At 48.8% G+C, this 24,145-nt stretch overlaps 1 protein-coding gene across 2 annotated transcripts in view; it reads right to left on the bottom strand.

Moving 5' to 3' along the window:
• The window catches only part of MICU2 (mitochondrial calcium uptake 2), an 80,248-nt gene extending 60,227 nt beyond the window's left edge, over positions 1–20,021 (bottom strand). For both annotated transcript variants that reach the window (XM_047756517.1, XM_047756518.1), the window contains exon 1: positions 19,803–20,021. In XM_047756517.1, coding sequence (XP_047612473.1) covers positions 19,803–20,006 — 204 coding nt within the window. In that variant the 5' untranslated portion in view covers positions 20,007–20,021. The remainder of the gene's footprint in view (positions 1–19,802) is intronic.
• Positions 20,022–24,145: the final 4,124 nt, after the last annotated feature.

Here is a 24,145-nt window from a genome sequence, read left to right on the forward strand (position 1 = left end):
CAAACCCCGACTCTCTTACCGCAAGATACGAAGGCTACTCCTCTACCTCCGGGCCGCCAGATGCTATACACCTGCATTGCCTACAACCTGCAGGAGCCTAACACTTCCCAAGATTGGTGAGAAAAGTCACCTATTCCAGGAAGTGCCATTGTAAATAATGGTGGACTGGGCGGTTTGTCAGCCCTTCCAATTTTGGTTCAATATCCTCTCCGATGAACAAGAAAGCGCAGCGGAGGTGAAACTGAAGCTCCCTTTCCTGGGTTGCTTTCTGAGCTTAAAGCTATCATATGCATCACAGAGCAGGATTTAGGAGGTCACTTACAAACCAATGACCTCCAGACGTGGCCACCACCGCGACGCTCTAGAGTAGACGACGGGATGTAAAACTGTCTAACAGCTCATCCACCAACACCCTCACACGTCAACCTGCTGCTTCACGGCAGGGCGCCCCTGCCAGCACTAACGGCGCCTCTCCCTACCTCTCATACTCCGTTCACTGAGTACTCAGCGATCAGCTGGAGGTCAGCATCTCTGCGGGTTCGAACCCCACCACGTCCCTTAGGCAACACACACAGGAAGGCCCCAGGTCACCATCTCTTACTGCTGGAGACGAGCACGTCCTCCCGGCCTGTCCGCCCCCCCTCCTCCAACGAAAATACACAGTCAGGCACCTACTAAGTTGAGGACTCAGGGAAGAGACAGGATGCAGATGGCTCAGGGGCCAACGGTATGGTAGCAAATGCTAACAGCAAGAGCTACCATGAATAAACACACAGCATATGCAGGCAGGGCACTAAAATCCTCACATACATGGCCTCGCTCGACCTTCACAAGAACAAGACACTTCACTTTTAGCACCTTCATTTCACAAAAGAAGAAACCAAAGCCTGTCAAGGTTAACCGGCTTGGCTAGGTACGTGTGGCAAGAAAGCCGACAGCAATGCAACCACCTCAACTGCTATCGTGCACTGGGCTCCTCTAAGAGATACGACAATTTAGATTTTTTTTTTTTTTTGGTCTTTTTAGGGCCACACCCAGGGCATATGGAGGTTCCCAGGCTAGAGGTGGAATCAAAACTGCAGCTGCCGGCCTACACCACAGCCACAGCATCTCAGGATCCGAGCTGCACCTGCGACCTACACCACAGCTCACGACAGTGCCAGATCCTCAACCCTCTGAGGGAGGCCAGGGATGGAACCCGCGTCCTCACGGGTGCTGACTGGGTTCGTTAACCACTGAGCCATGACAGGAACTCCCATAAATTTGGAAAACAGAGAAAGCAGAGTGGGTAATGACAGCTGAGGAAGTTTTCATAAAAAGAGTAGGATTAAGGTTAGTCTCTAGAGAATAACAAAGAGTAGAACTGGAAGTAGCCATCCTTCAGGCCTAGGCCAAGGGCTGTCCATTTCCTAAGTGATACCTATTACTTTCCTCATTTGATAAAATTTAAACTTAAGTGGGATGTTCTGAATATATTTCTTTGCTACAGCAAAATGTACACAGAGGGAAAAAAAGCATTGTTTTGAAATTGCTGGAGCTTTTCTAAGTTGAAGAACCAACAAATCAATTTTATTTAGGTCACCTTTATCATAATAAAGCTGAATTTAAAAGTATATTTTAAAGGACCACATATAATTGACGTTATATTTATGCTTAGTTCACAGAATTTGTAAGATCAATTTGCCATATTTCATCTTTTATTTATCTATAAAGTTTTTTCTTGCTTTGCTTCACATGTACAAAAACCATGCTCACATCTCAGACTCACTGGACGGATTTAATTGTCAAGCATTAACAGCCTCCCCGCCCTCCCTGGAAGTGCACACCTCGTCTCGGGACTTAGTGACGTGCAGGTTCTTTAGGTCCTGGGGCAAAAGGAACGCAGCAAGAGGCACAGTGACGGGTAAGAAGCAGAGCTCTTAATACGGGACCCTTGTGAGGGACGCAGGTGGGCAGGCCGAGGGCTCGTAATCCAAGCAAGAGCGGGGGCGGGGAGATGTCGCAGGCAAACGGGGTGCGAGAGGACGGTCGTGTCCGGGGTCTCCCGCCGCGGGAGCGGCCTCGGCTTCGTGCAGGAAGGAATGCAAGAGCGAGCGGCAGGAGGGAGAGCAGGTGACTGGGAGACCCGTGTTCCATGGGCAGAAGGCGGCCGCTCAGATCCTGAGCGGCGAGTCTCTGGGCGGGTGATTTCCCAGGCCGACGACTGGGAGGCCTATTCCAACTATTTCGGGGGTGGGTGGGTGGAGGTTTGCCACTGCCCACGTTCTGGCCCTTCAGGGTCGGCCTGGCCTGGTGGCGGTGTCACTGAGCTAACGTATCACGAGAAGGGCACAATGAGATGCAAGGTTCCCCCGAAGCCCAGTCTTCCACCTCCTTGGGCCTGATGAGTTCTAACCAGCGTGCCGTGTCCTCAAGGGCTCTGGGTTCTGGTAGAGGTTGTGCCGGCGCTCTGTCCTCCTGCCTCACCCCAGCCCTTTCCTTCCTTCTCCTGCTTTTACCTGCTCACGCCTGAGCATGGCTCCTCTTTTCAAATTTTCCTGTCACCCCCTCCTTCCCTTACATGTCGCAGGCGGCTTTTTTGTTTGCTGCTACTGTTTTCACATTCCGTGAACTAACCCCATTATTTCAGGCCCCCGTTCTTCTCCCTAATCTCCTCTGTCCGCTTCTTACTCGGGCATACACACGGCTACCTGGGGCCAGCTGTACTTGGGAAGCTGGATTTGGGCAAAGACAATGGCTTACAGAGTTCGTACGCGCAGCTGCAGCGTCACTTTGGATGAAGAGGATGGGAGGAACAAAGGACAGGAGACGAAAGTTCTGAGAGTGCCCACACACGGCCAAGTGCCCAGCTTAGCAATGCCCGCGGTGCTGCGCACCTGCTGGGAAAAAGCGCATGGGTCCATCTTCAAACATTTAACAAATGTCATGTGTCCCTGTTCTGCAGACACAGAGATGGACACAGTACAGCCTTTAAGGAGCAGTGGAGACACACAAACAACTCAGAGCGCCGGCTCCAAGGTCAACTGCCTGGGACTCAAATTCCAGTTCCATCACTTACTTGGTATGTGACCTTGGGCCCATTACAGCTCTGAACCTCAGCTGACTTATGAACAATGACAAAACAGGAATCAAACGGCCTGGACTTCACCCCCAGCTCTATCACTCGGCCAAGTTTCTAATGTAACTTCGCCCTCAGCTAACGGATCTGTAAAATGGAGAGAGTGGTCCTACCGACTTCGAAGGGTGTTTAAAAAACGTGCATTCAATGAAACGACACCCGTAAAGCCCCTGCCATGAGCCCGACACAGACTACGTGCTCCAGAAGGCCAGCCGTCACTATTATGGCCACTGTGATTTGAACAAATGCTCTAACAGCAGTAAGTAAAAAGTCTACGAGAAGGCAGCGAGAAGACCAGGTAAGTGCCTTGTTAACTGGAAGACTTAGGAAAGGCAGCACAGGCCGGGGGACATGTGAACTGGACTGCCAAGGATAAGGAGGAGTTTGCCAAGACAAGGGACAACAGCAGAGCAAACTATACCAGAGTCAGTCCTGAGGTTTGGGCAGCAAACCCACGGCGCAGAGGATCTCTGGGGAGCCTGGCAAAAATGACAACAAGAGCACATATACTGTACTAGAAAGGTCACCCTGGATACTGACATTTTCTTTTATTTACTTACTTATTGTCTTTTTAGGGCCGCACATGCTACATGTGGAGGTTCCCAGGCTCGGGGTTGAAGCAGAGCTGCAGCTGCCGGCCTACACCACAGCTACAGCAACAGCAGATCTGAGCTGTGTCTGTGACCTACACCATGGCTCATGGCAACGCTGGATCCTTAACCCACTGAGCGAGATCAGGGATCGAACCTGTGTCCTCACGGATATGAGCTGGATCCTTTTCTGCTGAGCCACACTGGGAACTCCCAATGTTCTCTTTTAACTTATACAACAGTCACTGTATACGCAAAGCCACTGGAAACTACAGGATAGCTGAATCTACAGGATGGCTCATATCAAGATTGGGGATTTACTCGGTTTAGGTATCAATGCAATAGACTTGGTTTTTAGTTTCGAAATCCCAGCACATTAAAACCATTACATTACAGATGCCAGAGTCAAGTATGCTCCTGGCAGAAAGGCGAGCCAAGAGCCCGACACTGAGAGAGGAGGGGCAATCTGACCTGGCCACTGTGGTCTGGGCCAGTCAATGCTGTCGCGGCCACCAAACAGCCTCTAGGTCAACTCAGGGTGAAAACGCCCTTCAGTCACTTAGAAATGACTCATTATGCGGGGAACGTTCTGCTACAAGTGTAGGAAAATGTGTGATGTAGTTTAACTGTTTTTAATACAAATTTTGCATAAAAAAGATGTTCGATGGCTTATGAAGGTAATTTTAGTTGTGTGGAATATTCCCTCACAGGGCACAACTCACGTCCCGCTGCTGTTGCATAAAGTCAGCATGACTCGCTCACCTACTACATACACCCGCTGTGTAGGATGTATGCTCTGTGAAAAGGCCAGGGCCATGTCTCCACAAACTGAAAATGATCAGAACTGCGAGTAAAAGCAGAATGACTTTCAGAAAACACAAGCAGATGTAGGCTGGGCCTGTCGTAAATACTATACATCAAATAAAATTAGACCACGGGATGCAACTCTTTTCATCTTTGTTAACACACACTTTAAAAGAGCTCACCACCAGTGTGCTCTCGGCCACAACGAGCTATCGCTCACAGGAAAAGCATCCACACAAATAACAACTCAGTATGCTGACGCGGAGGCTTCGGGGTTTCTGGATGTCAAGAGGAATCTGACTGCTATCTCCGTGGGCTAAATCGATTCCTTTCAAAGGTAAAAGGTATCACAAGGCAAACTACAGTTCTAGGCCATTTATTTAGGATATAAATTTCAGTACACATGTTACCCTTCACGTCTAGAATCTTTTGAGCCTGGAGGGCTGTTTCAAGGGTGTGGTGAGAGCATGAGCACTGCAAGAAGATGGAACCTCCAGGTTTTACAGGCTCTGCTAGAAAACCAAGCTTTCTCGATTTCTGCTCTATGCTCTCACTCTATATAACAACCCATTTGAAAATGACATCTGGGAAGGCCCTTCTCCATGCTAAAAAGATGCCAGAACATACCTTCCCGAAAGAGTTAACACTTAATATAATCAGAGGGCCACTGGAGTTTTCATTGTAGCTCAGGGGGCCCGACTACTGTCTATGAGGATGTGGGTTTGATCTCTGGCCTTGCTCAGTGGGTTAAGGAGCCAATGTCGCCATGAGTATGGTATAGGCTGCAGAGGCGGCTCAGATCTGGTGTTGCTGTGGCTGAGGTGTAGGCCGGCAGCTGCAGTGCTGATTTGACCCCTAGCCTAGGAACTTACACCTGATGCAGGTGTGGCCCTAAAAAGAAAAAGTGTCATTAGAAAAAAAAAAAAAAAACACAAATTGATGAGAAAGCAGTAAGTCAAATTTCTTAAAATCTCTGTCCCGCAACCTGACAAAGAAGCAGAACCCAAACCAGAAAGTGAGCACAGCCATGCTGACGCTGGCTCCTAACCTCCCATCTAACTTGTCCTACCCTAACTTGTCATGCAGGTGTTGATAACTTGGACCCAGGACAATACTGGGAATGAAAACTAGTTTCTTCCTCCAGAGTGTAACGCAGTGGGAGACCTTGCTGTGACAGCTGCTGCGTCTGGCTGCTGGCACCGCCCAACTCCGGGCAGCGCTCACACCTGATCCTCACACAGCTGCCAAGCAAATGGCCAGAAGGGCACTGTGCAGGGGGTACCAGGCTGCCACCGAGCCCCCGAGTGCAGGGACCGCGCAGCCACACAAGAGTATGGAGAGCCCCCATCGCTCGCTGTGCCAGCTCCTGTCCCGGGAAGGACCAGCACTGGCAAGGGCCGGGGAGGCGGCAGAGGAAAAGCGTGCATGCATGACCACGCTGACCCAACACCTATCCCTGCACAGGAGGGTGCGTCTCTAAAGAGGCAGCACCCCAGCTGGGGCACAGAGGGACAGTGGAAGGCCCCCCCCCCTCATGGGACAGGATAACCCCCCGCCTGGCTGGAAGGTGAACAGTCAGAGGAGACGGAGGACGCAGCCCCGCTCCTGCTCCAGTCCCAGGCACTGAATGAGCCACAGTCCACACAAACTGTTAACATCCTGCTCTTTAGCTAATATTTCTCTTTTTCCTCATGTTTTTTTATTTTTATGGCTGCACCTGTGGCATATGGAAGTTCCCAGGCTAGAGGATGAATCAGAGCTGCAACTGCTGGCCTATGCCACAGCCACAGCCACAGCCACACTGGATCCGAGCCACGTCTATGACCTACAGTGCAGCTTGCAGCACTGATGGATCCTGAACACACTGAGCGAGGCCAGGGATAGCACCCGCGTCCTCGTGGATACTAGTCCGGTTCGTAACCTGCTGAACCACAGCAGGAACTCCTCAGCTAATATTCTGATGTGAAGATAAAGAGTGCTCGATTCAAGATGGAACAGGGTCAAAGTTATACATTTGTGCTGTTTTTTGCAAATAACATATCCAGCTAGAACGTCTGTTTAAAACCTGATGTTGGGCCTATACACATTCTGTGGAAGATAAAGAGCAATGGGAGGCAACAATGGAAACCAAATTCTGAAAGAAGTCAGAAAAATACATCACTGGAAACAAAGGATGCAACAGACTTAAAACATCAGAGAGCAAAGATAAGATGTAAGATGACAGGAGCTTTGGACAAGGGGGCGGCCGAGCTACATAAAAGAAACAGAGGAGAAAAATACCATCATAAAATTAAAGATCCTTAGGAAACAGGAAAGACTAGGGACCAACACTGTAGAAAATACACAAACTAATGATGGGAAAAAATCACACAGAAGGCAGAAGAAAAAGCACAGAGAAAAGTAATCCGGACAAGAATATCCACATGCGTGACAAACGCCAAGGGTCTGACAGGTGAAAACCGCTGCACTTGAAGACGAGAAAGAGCAAATCAAGCATCTACTTCAAAAACAGGAGGGAAAAGTTCACCGAAGCATCGAAGCCCTGACTGGACCCCTGCCTGCCACTGCCCTGGGTGGGTCCAGTCCCTGGTGTGAACAACCCCAGCAGACGCCAGCGGAGATGCAGCAGCTTTAGTTCTCTCAGAAAACCTCAACAAGGCAGACGGCCGGCAAGGCAGATGAGGTTAGAACCCGGGCGCCCTTACTCCTACATAAACTTCTTAAAAGCCGTCCTCCGAGGAGTTAACACACAGACATGACACAGCGAAGGGCTAGGTAAGATTTCTAAGGTTGTCCTTTTTTAAAAATTATTATTTTTTGTCTTTTCCAGCGCTGCACCTGCGTCATACGGAGGTTCCCAGGCTAGGGGTCCAATCGGAGCTGTAGCCGCAGCCGCCGGTCTGTACCACACTCGGAGCAACGCGGGATCCGAGCTGTGTCTTCGACCTACACCACAGCTCACGGCAACACAGGATCCTTAACCCACTGAGTGAGGCCAAGGATCAAACTCGCAACCTCATGCTTTGTGGTTGGATTTGTTAACCACGAAGCCACAACAGGAACCTCCCCCCCTTTTCTACATGGCCGCACCTGTGGCACATGGACGCTCCTGGACCAGGGACTGAATGTGAGCGGAAGCTCTGACCTATGGCCCAGCTGCAGCAATGCCGATCCTTTAACCCACTGCACTGGGCTGGGACTCGAACCCGCACCTCCCCAGTGACCCAAGCTGCGACAGCTGGATTCCTAACCCACGGTGCCGCAGCAGGATCTCCTCTAAGGTTATTCTTAAAACACACACCCCACCCTTGTAATATCACACGAGGAAATGGAAGCAGCGTAAGGGGCGACGTAGTCAAGCTTTAGCCAGAAAGGCTGGAGAGCATTTTCCCCCCTTCACCCTAACTCACTTATTGCAGCTCCAAGAACTACCCCAGTAGGAATGGACTGAGAGGCACCCGTCTCAGCCTTTACCTGAATGAGACCTCAGAGAGACGTCAACTCCGTTGGCCAGCACACCCCTGACGCACAAACCAGCAGCCTGGTGGGGAAGCAGCCCCGCAGGCAGAAGAGGGCCGCCCGGAGATCAAAGGGCTGCGGAGGGCCTGCTGGGGGCTGAGCCCGAGCCCCAGCCCCGGGGAGCGGGGACGAGCGCCTCCGGTTACCACAGGGACCTTGCGTCTCAAACCTGCATCTAAAGCCAGACCGATGGGAAGGAGGCGCAGAATAAATGCGGGATCGGGGGCTGCACGCAACATGCGAGAACCATCCACATGGTTCTGGTTAAGTGTAAACGCCCCATGGTTCTCGAGGCTTACTTGTAATGCAGTAAAAAATGTGACAAAGGAATTAAGAGCAACGAGTGATGTGGACTGGATTGAAGAGGTCCCTGAAAGCTGATGGCTTCTGCTGAACCATTTCCCCGGTTTACTGCCTTTAAAGCAACAGGTGCTTCGCCATTCTGTCTCTACTTTTATCCATGAATTGACAGACGGGAAAGAGTTTTCTTCTTCGTGGAACACTCTTTGCTCTCCACATTTCTCAGGAAGAAAGTGGGAAAAGAACAGGCTTTCCAACAATGCTTTCAATATGTCCAATATATATACATTGCATTAGGCAAAATGCAGTAAAAACTTATTCCTCTGGGGTCTTTATTTTGGAATTTGGAATAATCTGGATAAAAATGAGTTGTTTTGTTGTCTGTGGACTTTCCATGGTGTAATTAAAGAATATCTTTTTTTCTTGAAGAAAACTTTACAACTGGAAATTTTCACTCACTAGGCAGACTTTTCCATTTCACTCTGAATCAGAGATATTTTACTGTGCGTGAAACAAAATACTACCAGACTAAATTAGAAGTAGTCACGGTGTAAGCTGTGCTTCAAGCTAAACTCTACAGAATGACGGAGCATTACCGAGGGAGACAAAGGCATTCCTAGGAGACCTGGGAGCTCGGGGACCTAGTCTCTGTGACTCACGAACACTGTCTGGGGCTAGCGACAGAAGAAAGCGAGCATGGTTTCCCTAAAGGAGCGTGGTCAAACGGAATGACACGTAGCAGCACCAGAGCATCACTGTAAGGCGTCTGCAGAAGAGTGGCCAGTTAGGGACACTGACGAGCAAAGAGAGAGGCACCTGGGAGCTCCCGGCGTGGCTCAGTGGAGACGAATCCGACTAGGAACCATGAGATTTCAGGTTCGATCCCTGCTTCGCTCATGGGTTAAGGATCTGGGTGGGGTTGCCATGAACTGTGGTGTAGGTCACAGATGTCGCTCAGATCCTGTGCTGCTGTGGCTGTGATGTAGGTTGGCAGCTGCAGCTCTGATTCAACCCCTAGCCTGGGAACCTCTATATGCCTCAGGTGCGGCCCTAAAATAAAAAAAAAAAAAAAAAAAAAAAGGGGAGTTCCCGTCGTGGCGCAGTGGTTAATGAATCCGACTAGGAACCATGAGGTTGCGGGTTTGGCCCCTGCCCTTGCTCAGTGGGTTAACGATCCGGCGTTGCCGTGGGCTGTGGTGTAGGTTGCAGACGCGGCTCGGATCCCGCGTTGCTGTGGCTCTGGCGTAGGCTGGCGGCTACAGCTCTGATTGGACCCCTGGCCTGGGAACCTCCATTTGCCATGGGAGCGGCCCAAAGAAATAGCAAAAAGACAAAAAAAAAAAAAAAAAAGACTAGAGCCCTAACTTCAAGGCTCAGTATCTTCCTGAAGCTTCATCGTATCATTGGTGCACCACCAAATAAAGCTTCCCCTGAGAAACCGCGGCAGTGCTTTAGCTAAAAGCGCCAGGCCCAGAAGGTAAATGCTACCTGTGAACTCCTGCTACAACCGTACGGAGATGAAGTGACACGGGAAAAACAGCTCCTTTTTGCTAAACAGAAGTGCAGAAGAAGCAGCCTCAAAGTCCCACAACGATAAATCCCAATCTCTTGAGTTGTTTCCAATGTTATGTATATATTTTTTGTATTACGGCCACACCTGCGGCCACACTGGATCCTTTAACCCACGGAGCCAGGCCAGGAATCGAACCCATGCCTCTACAGCAACCTGAGCTGCTGCCAGTCGGATTCTTAACCCACCATGCCAAGGTTGGGAACTCCTCCATGATAAACCATGACACTTTTGACTTCTTTCTTTTCAAAATGGTATGTCCACGGGCCCCAATGTTCACAGCAGCACACTTTACAACAGCAAAAACATGGAAACAACCCATGTGTCCATTGACAGAGGAATGGATAAAGGTGTGTGTGTGTGTGTGTGTGTGTATAAAATGGAATATTACTTGGCCATAAAAGAGAATGAAATACTGCCATTTGCAGCAAAATGGATGGACCGAGGGATTATCATACTAACTGAAGAAAGCCAGAGAAAGACAAATACCGGTATTATATCACTTACATGTGGATCTAAACAATAATACAAATTGGCTTATTTACAAAACAGACTCACAGACAAAGAAAACAAACTTATGGTTACCAAAGGGGCAAGGATGAGTTAGGAGTTTGGGATTAGCAGATATACACCACTACATCTAAAATAAACAGCAAGGATGTACTGCGGAGCAGAGGGAATTAAGAAGAGGGAGGGGAGAGAGGGGCACCAGATTAGTATTTTTTAATTATTCTGTAATTAAATTTAGTTATTTATTTTTAAGGCCGCACCCGCGGCACATGGAAGTTCCCAGGCTAGGGGTTGAATGGGAGCTGTAGCCGCAGGCCTACGCCCGAGCCACAGCAGCAGGATCCCAGCCTAGTCTGCGACCTACAGCACAGCTCACAGCAACACCCGATCCTGAGCCCACCGAGAAAGGCCAGGGAGCGAACCTGCATCCTCATGGATGTTAGTCAGATTCGTTAACTGCTGAGCCATGACGGGAACTCCTGTAGAGTTAAATTTAAATAGAAGACTACTAACAGATCTGGTGTCAGTAAACGTACCTGGATTGTGATCTTTGGCAGCCGAGAAGGAGAACAGACACAACAAGGTAGCTTTTGCGATAGAAGCTATGACTAATTTCAGGAACCTCGCACACCCATGCTAAAAGGTCTCCTCAAAACTGAGAACCTCAAGCAAGCCAGGGGAAACACTATCAAAGGGCTGAGTCATGGGCAAAGGCTACACGAGGGCCAGGGACACCCTACAAGACACACGGTACACAGCAAAGACGGGCTGGACTAAAGCAGCGCGTGGCCTCCCTCCCGCCCCGTCTCGGGAACAGGTGCGGGCGGCAGTGGCTCGGGCCTTCCTGCTCGGGGCTCCGGAGGCCGGTGACTCATTCACAGGGCATTCTGTGCCGCCTCCCCCAGGCCCCCGTCTCTGGGATCCACTCAGGCGGCTACATCCCTACCCCCAGCAAGGCCTCCTCGGTTTACAGGAAGCGCACAGGGAAGACGGCCTTTAGTTTTGGCCACACCCACGGCACACAGAAGTTCCAGGGCCAGGGCTTGACCCCCCCCCACAGCAGTGACAACCCGGGATCCTTAAGCTGCTGAGCCGCCAGGGAACTCTGAGGTTGGCTTTTTAAAGCTTGTGGCTCAATACGGAAGGCAGTTTGCATCTCGAGGACCAAGTCCCTCAGACCCCAAACCCTAATTTTACACAAAATCTGCCTAAAGACTGGACTTTGGGGGTTAAAAAAAACCCCAACGAAACAACCAAAGAGCAACGTGTTGCTTGCATGCAAACAGAACTTTTAGCCAAACCGAAAATAAAACAGGTTTTGGGGAAACCTTCAGGTAAGTGGGACAATAAGAGCGTAAAGAGAAGAAAGTGGGAGCCGCGCTCTTGGACAACGGGGCTTGCTTGCTGCCGGGAGGGAGAGGCTGCGGCATCCGACCCGTGGATGAGGAGGTAAACTGGATGGGCTAGTCCAACAGGGCCGGGCCAAGGTATTGGGCTAGAAAAGAGAAGCTGCGGTCAGAGCGGGACGGAAGAGTGGATACCGCGAAGGAAAGTGAGTATCGCAAACGGTCTCATCTGAGGACAACAGCACCCCAACCCTAAAAGCAATGCAGTGACGGGATCCAAACAGCAAACCTGAAAACGATTTTAGACATAACACCTGAAATATTTCATAAGACAAAGAAGGCCACATACTAAGAATCCAGATGGGACAAGGCAGGCAACCTAAACATTCAGAGCAGAGGCTCTCGGTGCCACGCGGCACAGTCGCGCTTCCTGGTGTCCGCGACTCCTGGAAATCCTGCGTGAAAACAGTGTGTGAGCTTTTTGGGAGAGAGGACATAACTTTTTCCACATTCCTGGACAGAGTCACAACCTACTCAAGAGTAAATGACAAAGATGAATCAGCACACGTGAGTGACAGTACAGTAAAATATAATAATGATTAGTAAAACAACCAGAAAGCTCCTATTTTAAGTACTTCCCATGTTACAATACAGCATAGAGTGAATTAGTTTTAAATAACGAAGAAAAATATGAGACGCCATCCGTTCTCAACACGTGGTTGCAGAGGATTCTGAAAATTGAAAAGAAAAAAGTTTTCTCCAGCTGGTCCAAGAATAAAATGAGAAAACTCTTGATTTCCAGTCCTTATATTTTCCACCAGGTAAATGTAGATTAATTCAAGAAGACACAATTGCTATGTAGCCACAGAAAAGCAAAGTACTAAAGGACATCATTGCTGTATTAAAAAACTTGAAGAAAAGCTTGGCCCTATGTCTTCTGTGTCTATCTGCACAATTCTGATTTTTCTATCACTTTACTGTCCCACTGATATGGGCTAAAGCCACGGAGGTTGCCTTCCCCAAACCAGGCACTACTCTACACAAGGAAGCAGTGACCACACTAAGCCTAGTCAATACTCATGGCTTTTAACAGAAAAGCAACTCATCAGAAATACGGATGAGGAGACGAGAGAGCAAGAAGACGGGGCGTGGGCAGCTCTCCTTGAGAACTGACCTCTCACCCGCCACATTACTTCTTCACTTCAGGGCCATTAACTTTACCTTTTCATAAAAACCTTCCCACTTGAGACCCAACACCTAAAACTTTAACACTAACTAGTCTTTTCAAGTCACAGCAGAGGGAAAGATGGTTTTTACATGTTTTTTCCCCCTTTCCGCCAATTTTCTATAATACACACAAATTTTAATAAGAAAAAAAGCTAACATAAGCAACTTTAAGGATTAAGAAATAGCCAACAGCTATTTCCTAGGAAGTTCCTAAACTTCCCTGCTAATACATTTCTTTAGTGTTTAAAAAGCAATCTTTTCATGAGTGTAATTTAAGATGGATTTAATGTCTGCCTAATATAGTTTGTATATTTTTTATTTTGTATAATAAAATGCAAAGTCCAATTTTAAAAAAAAACTTGCAGTATTAAATTAGGTCAAGCTTCAATTACAAATAAAATATGGTTAGCATTAAGTTTTTAAAAAAGAAAAGTGTGTCTCTGGCTCACAGTGCAACACTGATTGCCTCTTTCCATTGCAATAGTTCCCTGGTGAAATTGAAATGTTTCCTTGTGCTTACTCTTTCCCAGCTCCTCATTAAATAAAGTACCTTACTCGGTAAAGTCCCCACTGGAGGAGACAAGCCTTTCACCTCACACTGCAATGCAAGCGGGACTGTAACTGGACGAGCCCTTAGGAAGTGTCCAGCTCGGTGGTCACTGCTTCTCCTCTGCAGCCACAGCCTTGGGGCGCCCACTGAAGCAACGCAGCATCCAGAGCTGTGTGTACAACAGGAGCCAGCTCCTGGCCCTGGGGACTTTGATCCTGGAGCAATTTCAAGCACTCCAGAACTCCCAGGAAGCCCGCAGGGATCTGCTTCTGATGTGAGCTGGTTCTTAATCGGTCAATTTCGAGCACATTTAAACCGAACAAGATTTTGTCTTTAAAACACTTAACAGTGTGATTTAATCTCTAGGTATTTAGGCACTGCACAGATTCAAAAACACAGAAACCAACCCACTTTGGTATAACCTTCTAATTGTGTATACTAGCAAATGAGAAAAACGACTGATACTCCCAAAAAGCAAATATACGAAGTCAATCATATTTTGCTTGGGAATAACCAGAACAATTTGCAAAAACATCAGTTTTAAAAATGGCTTTGTATTTCCAGGGCTCATGCCAGGGCAGCAATGAGGTCTGGGAAGGAGACGCCTGGGACTAAGCCGTGTAACAGGAAGCACTGAAGCTGTAGAGTTGCTGAGCTGCTGGTGCTGAATGCATCAACCACACAACAGACGCACGGATAAACTTAAGGTTTTAGGAGGCTCTATTTCTTTCCTTTTTTTTTGGCTGCTCCTATGGCACACAAAAGTTCCTAGACCAGGGATCGAACCCACACCACAGCAGTGACAATGGATACTTAACTGCTAGGCCACCAGGGAATTCTCTAATAAACAGTAATCGCAACTTTTATTCTACATACCACACACCCATGGAACATTCACAGATGTCAATGGAAATTTTCTATATGGACCAGCCTGCACTTAAATATAGGATTCCTTAAGTAGTATTTCCAGGTTGAAATTATTTATAATCTGAAAAATTTAACAACTTTTTTGGAGAGCAAATTACTAATAATATATTTGCTACAGTTTACTTTACCAAATATTTGCCACTCTTTAACCTGTAATTTTTAAATTCATATACTGCTACTTTGGTGGCTTTGGGTATGTGTATGTCCTGCTGTAATTCATAAAACCCTGAAACTCACAGTAAGAAAAGCATTAACTGGAATACATTATCCGCCAGAACATATGTTTTATTGAATAAGAGTAAACAGCAATTTACTCAGGTTCAGCTAAATATGTATAATTGCAAAAGAACAGATTAAAAAATGCCTCTGCTCTTACATTACGATGTTTTTCTTCCTTTCTTGGTCTCGCTCCCTGAAAAGCACCTCCACAGACTTACAGTAGGAAAATATAAATACTGTCCTATCATAGGAGGAAGAAAGTCAGACAGCCTCTCATTCATGCAGGACAAATAGCTGTGCCAAAAGCACAAATTACACCTAATTACAGGGTATAACTTTTTCATCTTTCTTTTCATAATCTGGCCATTTAACACTTTGATTTTTGACTTCCATTTGGGTTTATTAACATCAAAGCTTTGTCATCACTTATCTGTTTCCAGAGACATTTTTACCTGAGGCAATAAAGCACACAGCTGCTTTGCATTCTTGCTTTACTGTTGCAGGAACGCTTTAGTCTTCATTAGGCTTACAGTGTTTCACGGTTATTAAACCTCTGTGCGTTGCTATAAAGTTCATTGCCCTTGGCACACCAATTTCAAACGTACTACCATTAAACCCAATGCACTCACACAACTACACTCCAATCCAGGGAGACGCCAACGGATCCTAGCTTTACCCTTGCTAATGTCTCGTTAATGTCCTTTACCCCCATTTTCACAAAAACGACACCCACAAATATAGCTAGACAACTTACAATGAAAGAGAGCAATGACAATTCAATTTTCATGAATTGTTTAGGGCTTTTTTTGGGGGTGGGGGGCAGCTGCAAAGCTGCTGCAGTGACAACGCCCAATCCTTTAACCTGCTGAGCCACCAGAGACCTCCAATCGTTTAGGGCTCTTACAGTGAATTAAAATAGCTCCATCTCATTCATCACATTATTAGAGTTTTTACAGTAGCCGTTGATATCCAACAGAAAAGAAGTCCTACACCCAATGACACTGCCAAAGCATCTCTCAAGTTAACCGACTTCCGCGAGGCCACTTCGACACGATGATACACATGCCGCGCTTTATTTACTCAAAATTTGTGACCATTTAAGTCAGGCCGCACTCACGGAGTATAAAATGAGTTTAAAATATGAATTGAGGAGTTCCCGTCGCGGCTCAGCGGTTATCGAATCTACCCCTGGCCTTGCTCAGTGGGTTAAGGATCCGGTGTTGCTGTGGGCTGTGGTGTAGATCACAGACGCGGCTCAGATTTGGCGTTGCTGTGGCTCCAGCGTCAAAGGCCAGTGGCTACACCTCCGACTAGACCCCTAGCCTGGGAACCTCCATGCCGCAGGTGCGGCCCTAAAAAGCAAAAGCAAAAAAAAAAAAGCAATATATTATTCATATTAAACTCTGAATACTAAGGCTTCTTAAGAATAATTTATTGGAGAATATGATCCAGCTACATTGGAAAAACGCAGCAGAGGCAAGCTAGTAAGAGGTTTGGGGCCGTTGGCCCCGTAGTTCCGGTGACTGCTGTTTCTAAGCTCTCCCGTTTCCCGTCTCCCCCACCTCCACGGGCGTCCTCCCCAGCACAGCCATCAGAGCCCTGGCTTCCCTGCTCTACCTCCTGTTTTCCAGGGCAGCTCACCATCAGGTCCCCCGTCTACGGCCAGCTGCTAGGGTTACCCATGCCCTCTGCTTCCACTCCTGTTAGGATGGAGGAGGGAAGCCTGGTTAGTCCCACAGCCCCACCTTTCTTTCTACCTGGCCTCTGACTCCAGGTAACCTCCTGCCTCGAAGACTTCAACCACCCCCACGGGGCGGTACCGACCTCCGTCTCCGGGTTACATCCTCTCCCAGTGTTCAGACGCCCTCTACTGCCTCGAATCTTAAGACAACAACGTCTGTCCTCGGTCTCATTTCTCTTGCTCAGTCTCTTTTAAGAGCCTTTACAACAACACTTCTAGAAAAAAGCATCTCTCTTCACTTTCTTGCTCCCAATAATTCCACCTCGGTCTGTCCCCAGTATTTCACTGGCATGCTTTTTGTCAAGGCCACCAACTCCCCTACTGCCACACCCAAAGCTCAGCTGTCTGTCCTCACCCTCTCCGTAGCAACAGACTTAAGTGACCTACAGATTCGAGGCACTCCTTACCAAAATCCCAATCGCATTCTTTATGGAAACAGGAAAAAAAAAAAAAGTCCTAAAATCCCCCGGGGAACCACAAAAGTCCCTGAAAGGCAAAGCCACCCTGAATAAGAAGGCCAACCCTGGAGACCCCACACTTTCTGATTTCCAAGTCTACTATAAAGCTCCAGTAATAAAGCCAGAGGCAGCAGGTACCTAAAAGCATGGTGCTGGCATAAAAACAGATATATAGACCAATGGAACAGAAAAAGAGCCCAGAGGATACTCATGCACTTACAGTGAGCACATCTTCAACAAGGGAGCCACGAACGTGGGAAGGGGAAAGGGCAGGCTCCTCAATAAACGGTGTTGGGAAACTGGACGGCCACATGCAGAAGAATTGACTGGCCCCCTAGCTCACGCTTCTACAAAAACTAACTCACAGCGGGTAAATCTGCAATACCAGAGTCTGTCTAACTCCTGGTTTAAGCATTAAATAACATGACATGGTGGCAATAACAAGCAGGGTTTCAAAGAGGCGATACTGTAACAGAACAGGAGCATGAGAAGTCTACTGATGCCAGTTCCTGTTAACACTTTTGCAGCCAGGTGCCTACATTCACAGTGGAAGATGTGCAGGTACAGGTCAATGGGAACAAAGATGTAACCTTCTTCTATTCAAGTTTATAGCTCCATGAATGCTATGCCTATATTCTTGGCGGACGGCGAAGGTTAAGAACCCCTACAACGGCTCCCTGCTGCCCTCAAGATAAAAACTTCTGTCATACGGCTTAAGGGGCACTTCATGATGTGACTCCCTGGTGGCCCCCACCCTGCCCCCAGTTTTGAACGCTTCTTCTCCTGCTCATGTTCTACTGAATCAAAGGCATCCCTTCACACCTCTGCGATCCTGTTCCCTTTGCCTGCAACATTCTTTCCATTTTTTTTGCCCAGGAAACTCCATTCATCCACCTGTCACTGCCTCAGAAAGCCCAGACTGTAAGGGGCTCTTGCAGGTGCCCCCTCCCCCAGCACCCAGCCTAGCAGTTACCGCCCTGGATTAAAAGTGCCCTCCCATTAACATGTGAGTACCTGAATCGTGTGGTGAACCCCCAATCCTTGCACACTGCCTGACACAGGGGCAGTACTCTGATGATTGTGGGAAGAAGGGAGAGAAAGAAGGGAAAACCCAATTTATTTGCTGTTTCATGACCCTGAATTCTAGCCTTGATTCCTGATTGACCCAGCAAGCGCTGGTCACAATGGGAACCTGAAAAGTGTACGATTCCATTAATAGAAATTCACTATTTTTATTGGAAAAATCGTCTCGTGTCATGATTGGAAATAAAGGACATCATCACAATTACTCCCAGGCTACGTCAGGAAGCTTAAGGGCCCGGCGATACAGTAACTCGAACACATAAAGTACAATCCCATCAGGAGCACACCTACCTCAGCAGTCCCCAACCACCCGCACGTGACTCCGAGGCGGTGCTGCCGCAGCTGGGGCTCCCAGGCCCCTCTGGGGAAATAATCAGTGAGGAGATGGAGTTTTCCCGAAAGCAGGCCCCTCAATGCCTGCTGGCTTCAGCCGCTGCAGCTGAAGGAAGGGGAGGCCATCCTCAAGTCCACGGTGGTGGCCGAAGGATGAACACCGCGGCTCTCATTAAACAGCAGCAAATGCTGTGTCATCAGACCTCGTAAACACGTTGATAATAAAATGGTTCCTGTGCTACTTCGGCTGCGAGGAAAGTACCCAAGGCTGTGCTGTGGGGAGGGAGGGGAGCCAGGGAGAACTCAAAATGCTACACTGGTGTCAAGTCTTTAGTGTCCTGTCAGGAATTTTAGACACAAACAGGCTAGCAGTGGGCCACGAAACCACGAGACAGGTGAACGGAACCCGGAATCCACACTAAGGGGGAAAGCGAAGCACGTTGGTGAGAAGGTGTGTCTGAGGAGTGATAAGTCAGAGTGGCTTCAGAACGACAACGTTTTCAAATGTGGCTTATCGGGGAGGAGGAGGCACTAATGATTTCCGAAGCAGCATACATCATACAGCTAAAGTGATACTCTGGGGAGGATTAACCAGACAGGATGAAATAAGGTTAGAGAAACCTAAAATGAAGAATAAACTGAACTGCCAGACCCAGCAAGGTTAAAAAAAATGATATGAGACACTATTAGATCCTCCCACCTGTGATGAGAAATGGTATGTTGATGGGAGAGAGTTACTGCAGGTACTAACCAGGTGGCATCTTAATTTAATACAAGTAAAAAATACTATCGGTCAGTACTCACTCTAATTCACAAGGCCTGCTTTCTTCTTTTTGTATTGCTGGGTTTTTCAGAATTCGAGGCATTTAGAAGAGCATAATGGAAACCCAACGAAGAAAAAGACTACTGCTTTTAATTTTTAAAAATTCCACACCACCTTAATGAAATGTCCACTAGAGATTTTCAAAGAAGGTGCTTTTGCAAATTTTCCAATGTTTTACGAGGCAATGTTATACCGAACCAGGGAATATGACCTTTACCTTCAAACATGAAAGTCTGAGAAGTAATGTTTTGCTTGGGACTCAGAGTCCGCCTGAGCATCACGTTTATGACACGTCACTCACGTGGAACTAAGTGCAACTGCTCACGGGGGACCATGAAACCCGGCTCTCGCCAACCGGTCAGTTTTAGGGCCCTACCAGGGCAGCCTGAGCACGCTGCGCAGCGAGCGCGCGGTCGGCCGCAGTCGCGGGCCGGGGGCCCGGAGGACCGGTCGGCGGCCCCGGGGGAGGGGCCGGGGCGCGGACACGCCCCCGTCACCGACGGGCCGCGTCGCCGGTGGGGTCCGCGGGGCGCCCGGGACGGGCTGCGCCGGCCGCCGCGCTCGCTCCACCCGCCGTGGCCGGGGGGCGGTGGCTCCAGACGCCGCTCCTTAACCCCCTCACCCGCCCCGGCGTCCCCCAACGCAGGGGCGCGGCGGGGCTGCCAGACGGGGCCCGTCCCATACCTGGGCCACGACGGTGAGGCCGCCCCGGGGCGCCGCCCCGTTCACGCGGCCGTGGTACCACGTCGCTCCTGCTCCCGCCAGGGCCACGCCGGCCGCCGCGGCCGCTACGGGCCCCGGGCCGGGCCAGGCCCGCCAGCCGGCTGCCAGCCCGCGCCGCAGCCTTCCGCTCCAGGCGGCCAGTCGCGCACCACCCGCCGCCGCCATTTTTGCGGAAGCGCGCGGGCACGGCGCCGCGTCCCACGGAGGCCTGAGCACTCGCGCGGCCGCGGTGTCGCGAGATCCGGGCGGCTTCCGCCCGCCCCGCCCCAGAGCCGGCGTGCTGAGCAGCGGCAAGGCGGGGCCTCAAGGGCGGGAGGGGGAGTGGGCGGGGCCTGCGGAGGCGTGGGCGGGGCCTGCGGAGGCGTGGGCGGGGCGCGGAAGAAACGCCCTGCGGGTGCGGAGGAGAGTGTCTGCTCTGCATCCGGGGAGCACGCTTCGTCCAGAATTTAAAATTCGAAAACTGCCTGAGCTGCACAGATTTTCACGCTAATGAGCTCGCCCAGCCTCGAGTAAACAACAACCTTGTTTAAAAAATTATGCTCTACTTGTTTCACTTTAGTAGCTAATCAGACTTTTAAAAATGCGTTTTTAAATTGTTAAAAAATATTCATAGCACTGCCATTTTAAATATTACATCTTAAATGTACATAGCACTATCACTTTTTCGTGCACAGTTCCGTGGCATTAAGTACATTCACATTTTTGTGCAACCGTCACCACCATCCGTACCCAGAACATTTTTCATCTTGCGCAACTGGCACAGTGTCTTCTTTCATCCTTCCTGTCCTTAGAGTCTTGTCTGCTCTTTGGTTTTTGCTAAATCTTATCCTATCCCATCCCAGCCGTGCAGCTTTAATGAACTCCCAAAGTCGCTCTCTTTTTCCTTCAGGCAATCACTATTTGCTGAATGTTGGATTTACAGTCTGTTCTGGTAAAGTGTTTGGTGGTGTTTAGTTCCCACTTGGTACCAAGTTGGATGCAGCAGCACACCTACCCATGTCCCTATCATCAGGGACCTAGTCGTTTGCCCTGGTGCAGGCTTGGGGCAACAGGGCCGTCCTGGCTGTTTCACTGCTCATAAGAAAGGATTTAGCTGAGGCAGATGCCTTGGCTTTGTTTTGTAGTCTCTGATCCTCCCTTATTTGGTCTTTACTTTTCAGAGTCAATTACCTTAATCAACTTCGTTGGCCTCAAATGTCCCTGAGCCTTCAGGAGCTTTACTTGGGCATGCAGTAACTTCAGCCAATGTGAAAGTGCCAAGAGCCCCTATCAAGTAATCACTGACATCTTGGAGTTAGCAAAACAAACAAAAACCCCCAAAGGAAGAACAAGCGCCCCACTAAATCTAATCTGACCACTTTATTCCTTGGATCCTCTAGTCATGATCTGCCCTGAGTTCTTGCTCCCTTTTCCTTTGCCAGCGCCTCTCAGTGGGTCTGCATTTGGAGCTTCCTCACTTCCCCAGCTGCTGAAACCACTTTCCACTTGCCTTCCCAGCAAGGAGTAGCTGGGACGGTGTGCAGCTGTGTGAGCCAGACCACAGGGCTTGGATCCCGGCTCTGCCAGGATGGCCGCTGTGATTCGGGGCAAATACCTAAACTCTCTCAGTTTTCTCCGCTGTAAACAACGCTCATGGTTTGGGGTTGGGGATTACATGGGACCTTCTACAGGAAGTGAGTAACTAGGTCCCAGGAGACTCACCGCAGATGTCAGCTTACCATCTTCAAGCTGTGACTTATTCCTGCCTTCTGATCACAAATGAGCTTGACAGAATGTCCGTGAATCCAGATGGCTGGCCCATCTAACCCGAGATCTTCCTGCTCTTTCATCCCTGGCTTGTCTTCATAACCCTCTGGTATGTTTTTCACTGCTGCTGAATCTGGTAGCTCTTGGCGTAAATTCTACTTTACTGGATTATCATTATTATTTTTGTTTTTAGAGCTGCCCCTGTGGCATGTGAAAGTTCCCAGGCTATGGGTTGAATTGGGGCTGCAGCCACCGGCCTACACCACAGCCACAGCAACGCTGGATCCTGAACCCACTGAGCAAGACCAAGGACTGAACTGCCCCCCCCCCCTTTCTTTTCTGGATTATTGACATCTAGCTTCTTTCTGTCCCCTGGTGATTTCTAGGATATGTTTGGACATTCTGGATGTCTGACCTAAAAGCTTATTCTTGATTTCCAGAAACCACAGGTATGCAACGTAGTTGTGTGGTTGTCTACATTCATGCTGCTGCCTAACTCACAGTTCCTCCGTGCATTTAATGAAATAAGTCACAGCCTCTATCACGTGGTCACAGCTCGAAGCCCCAAATAGGTGCACATTCCTATTAGGGCATGTGGTATGTTTAAAAACTTTGTATTTTGCCCACAGTTTGACATCCTTGTGGGTAAGGATATCTTACTTTCTGTCCCCTTAGAACCTAGCACAATGCCCAGCACCTAGCACAGTGCCAGCACGCAGCACAACACCCAGCCCCTAGCAGAATGCCCAGCACGCAGCATGATGCCCAGCACGTATCAGACATTCAGTGAGGGAATACGTGGGTGAGAGAGAAAATGGCAGACGCGAAGCTCTGGTGTGCCGATTTCCATTCTTTGCGCATCAAACATACAGAAATATATTATTCCTTTTTGTAATTTATTCCAAGGCAAAGACCTCACTTTTAAATTTTTTTGGCTCAATATTTGAACCTATTTCAAGAACGGTGCTTTGTAATTTTATTATTATGTTTTGCGTCATGTGCCCAGGCCGCTACAACTCTCGTTAAGATTTAATGCATTCAAACCTTTCTTTTGCAGAGGAAACACATTCTTATAATAGAGCCAATCTCCAGCCGACTAACCATTCTAAGTATGATATCTTCCCTGGCAGCTGCTGACACTTGTCTGAATGCATTGAATACATTGGTCTTTTGAGGCTCCAGCTTTGTTCATTTCTTCCCCACCAGCTGTAGAGAAAGTCCTTGGCTGGGATGTATTTTCAACCATGTAGTTTATAAACCAATCTCCCCCCAAAGGAACTGCTTGTAAAGCTCTCGGGTTTATGCTTTTAAAAATGGTAGTTGGAGGAAAAACAGACTATAAATGCTGACAGTTTTCAAAATATCATCCTTAATTCACTTAGTCTGTGCTCCTTTTCTCTAGGAGGGACAGAAGTTAACATGGCAGAAAAACTGCTCAAGGGGTGTCGTTTTCCTGGAGAGACCAAGCCTGAATTTCAAAACAGTGCAAGATGGTGCTGGCCTCTTGTCTTGATCAGAGAGGAGGGCCCATCCGGAGCTTGGAAAGTGGGGAAGGTTTGGGTGGATGGACTCCTCCAAGACGGGAGGAACGGTGCGGTTGGGAGCCCGGGAGAGAACGCGATACGGGGGTGTTTACATGGCTTGGAGCAGGGCTCTTTGGGGCCAGTCTCGAGGGGCTTGGTAGCCCCAAGGGGGTCGTGCACCCATCTCCACCAGTACATCGTCCGGGCGTCAGCTCTCTTGACCCCCTGCACGTTTGTCTTTGGGGTCTTCCTACCTCCTTTCCGGCAGAAGTTCCCAGGCCAGAGATCAAACCCGAGCCACGGCAGGGGCAATGCCAGATCCTTGTGCCACTGAGAGACAAGAGGACACTGAGCTTATTGAAGGCATTTATTGTATTTCCCTTTTAAAAGGTGGAGTTATTAGCTCAAATGCATCGTTAATCCTCGCATGTGTGGGGAAGATAAACAAAAATCGCTCTCCCGATTCTGAAAGGTTGTTTACTGTCGTATTAGAGAATAATGAGTGTTGAGACTGATCGCCTTCGGAGGAGGAGGGAAAAAGGTGGAGGTCTTGAAAGGTAAATTAAAGAGGTTGGACTCGGTCCTAGAGTAACAGAGCGCGCGGCACGTGAATGGACACTCGGGGGCCCGGCTGCTTGGAATAGACAGAGGTTGGTCTATATTTACGGTGGATAATTGTGGAGCAGAGGGTATGGCTCATCCTCAGACGCCCTAGATGAGCCCAAAGAATCGCTAATTATGTCTTTTTGTGCACTTGGGGCCAGGGGTAAAAATATCTGACTATCATGATTGATACCAGCATGTGCAGAAATAGGTCAAGATTAAATCTTCCTGACAGTGAGAGAGCCGTGCCAAGAGCTGCATTTTCAACGTCTTTCAGACCCTCCTCTGCTTCTCATTCCTCCCTGTCAGCCCCGCTCCCGCTCTCCTCTCCGCGGGCTTTGATGATCGCCGGCGTCTCCTGACACGGACTGTGGCTTCTGGGTTTTTTCTTCTCTGAAGCATCCCGTGGACCTACGTCCGATCAATCTTCCC

This window comes from Phacochoerus africanus, chromosome 13, assembly GCF_016906955.1.
Source record: "Phacochoerus africanus isolate WHEZ1 chromosome 13, ROS_Pafr_v1, whole genome shotgun sequence".
Lineage (NCBI taxonomy): Eukaryota > Metazoa > Chordata > Mammalia > Artiodactyla > Suidae > Phacochoerus > Phacochoerus africanus.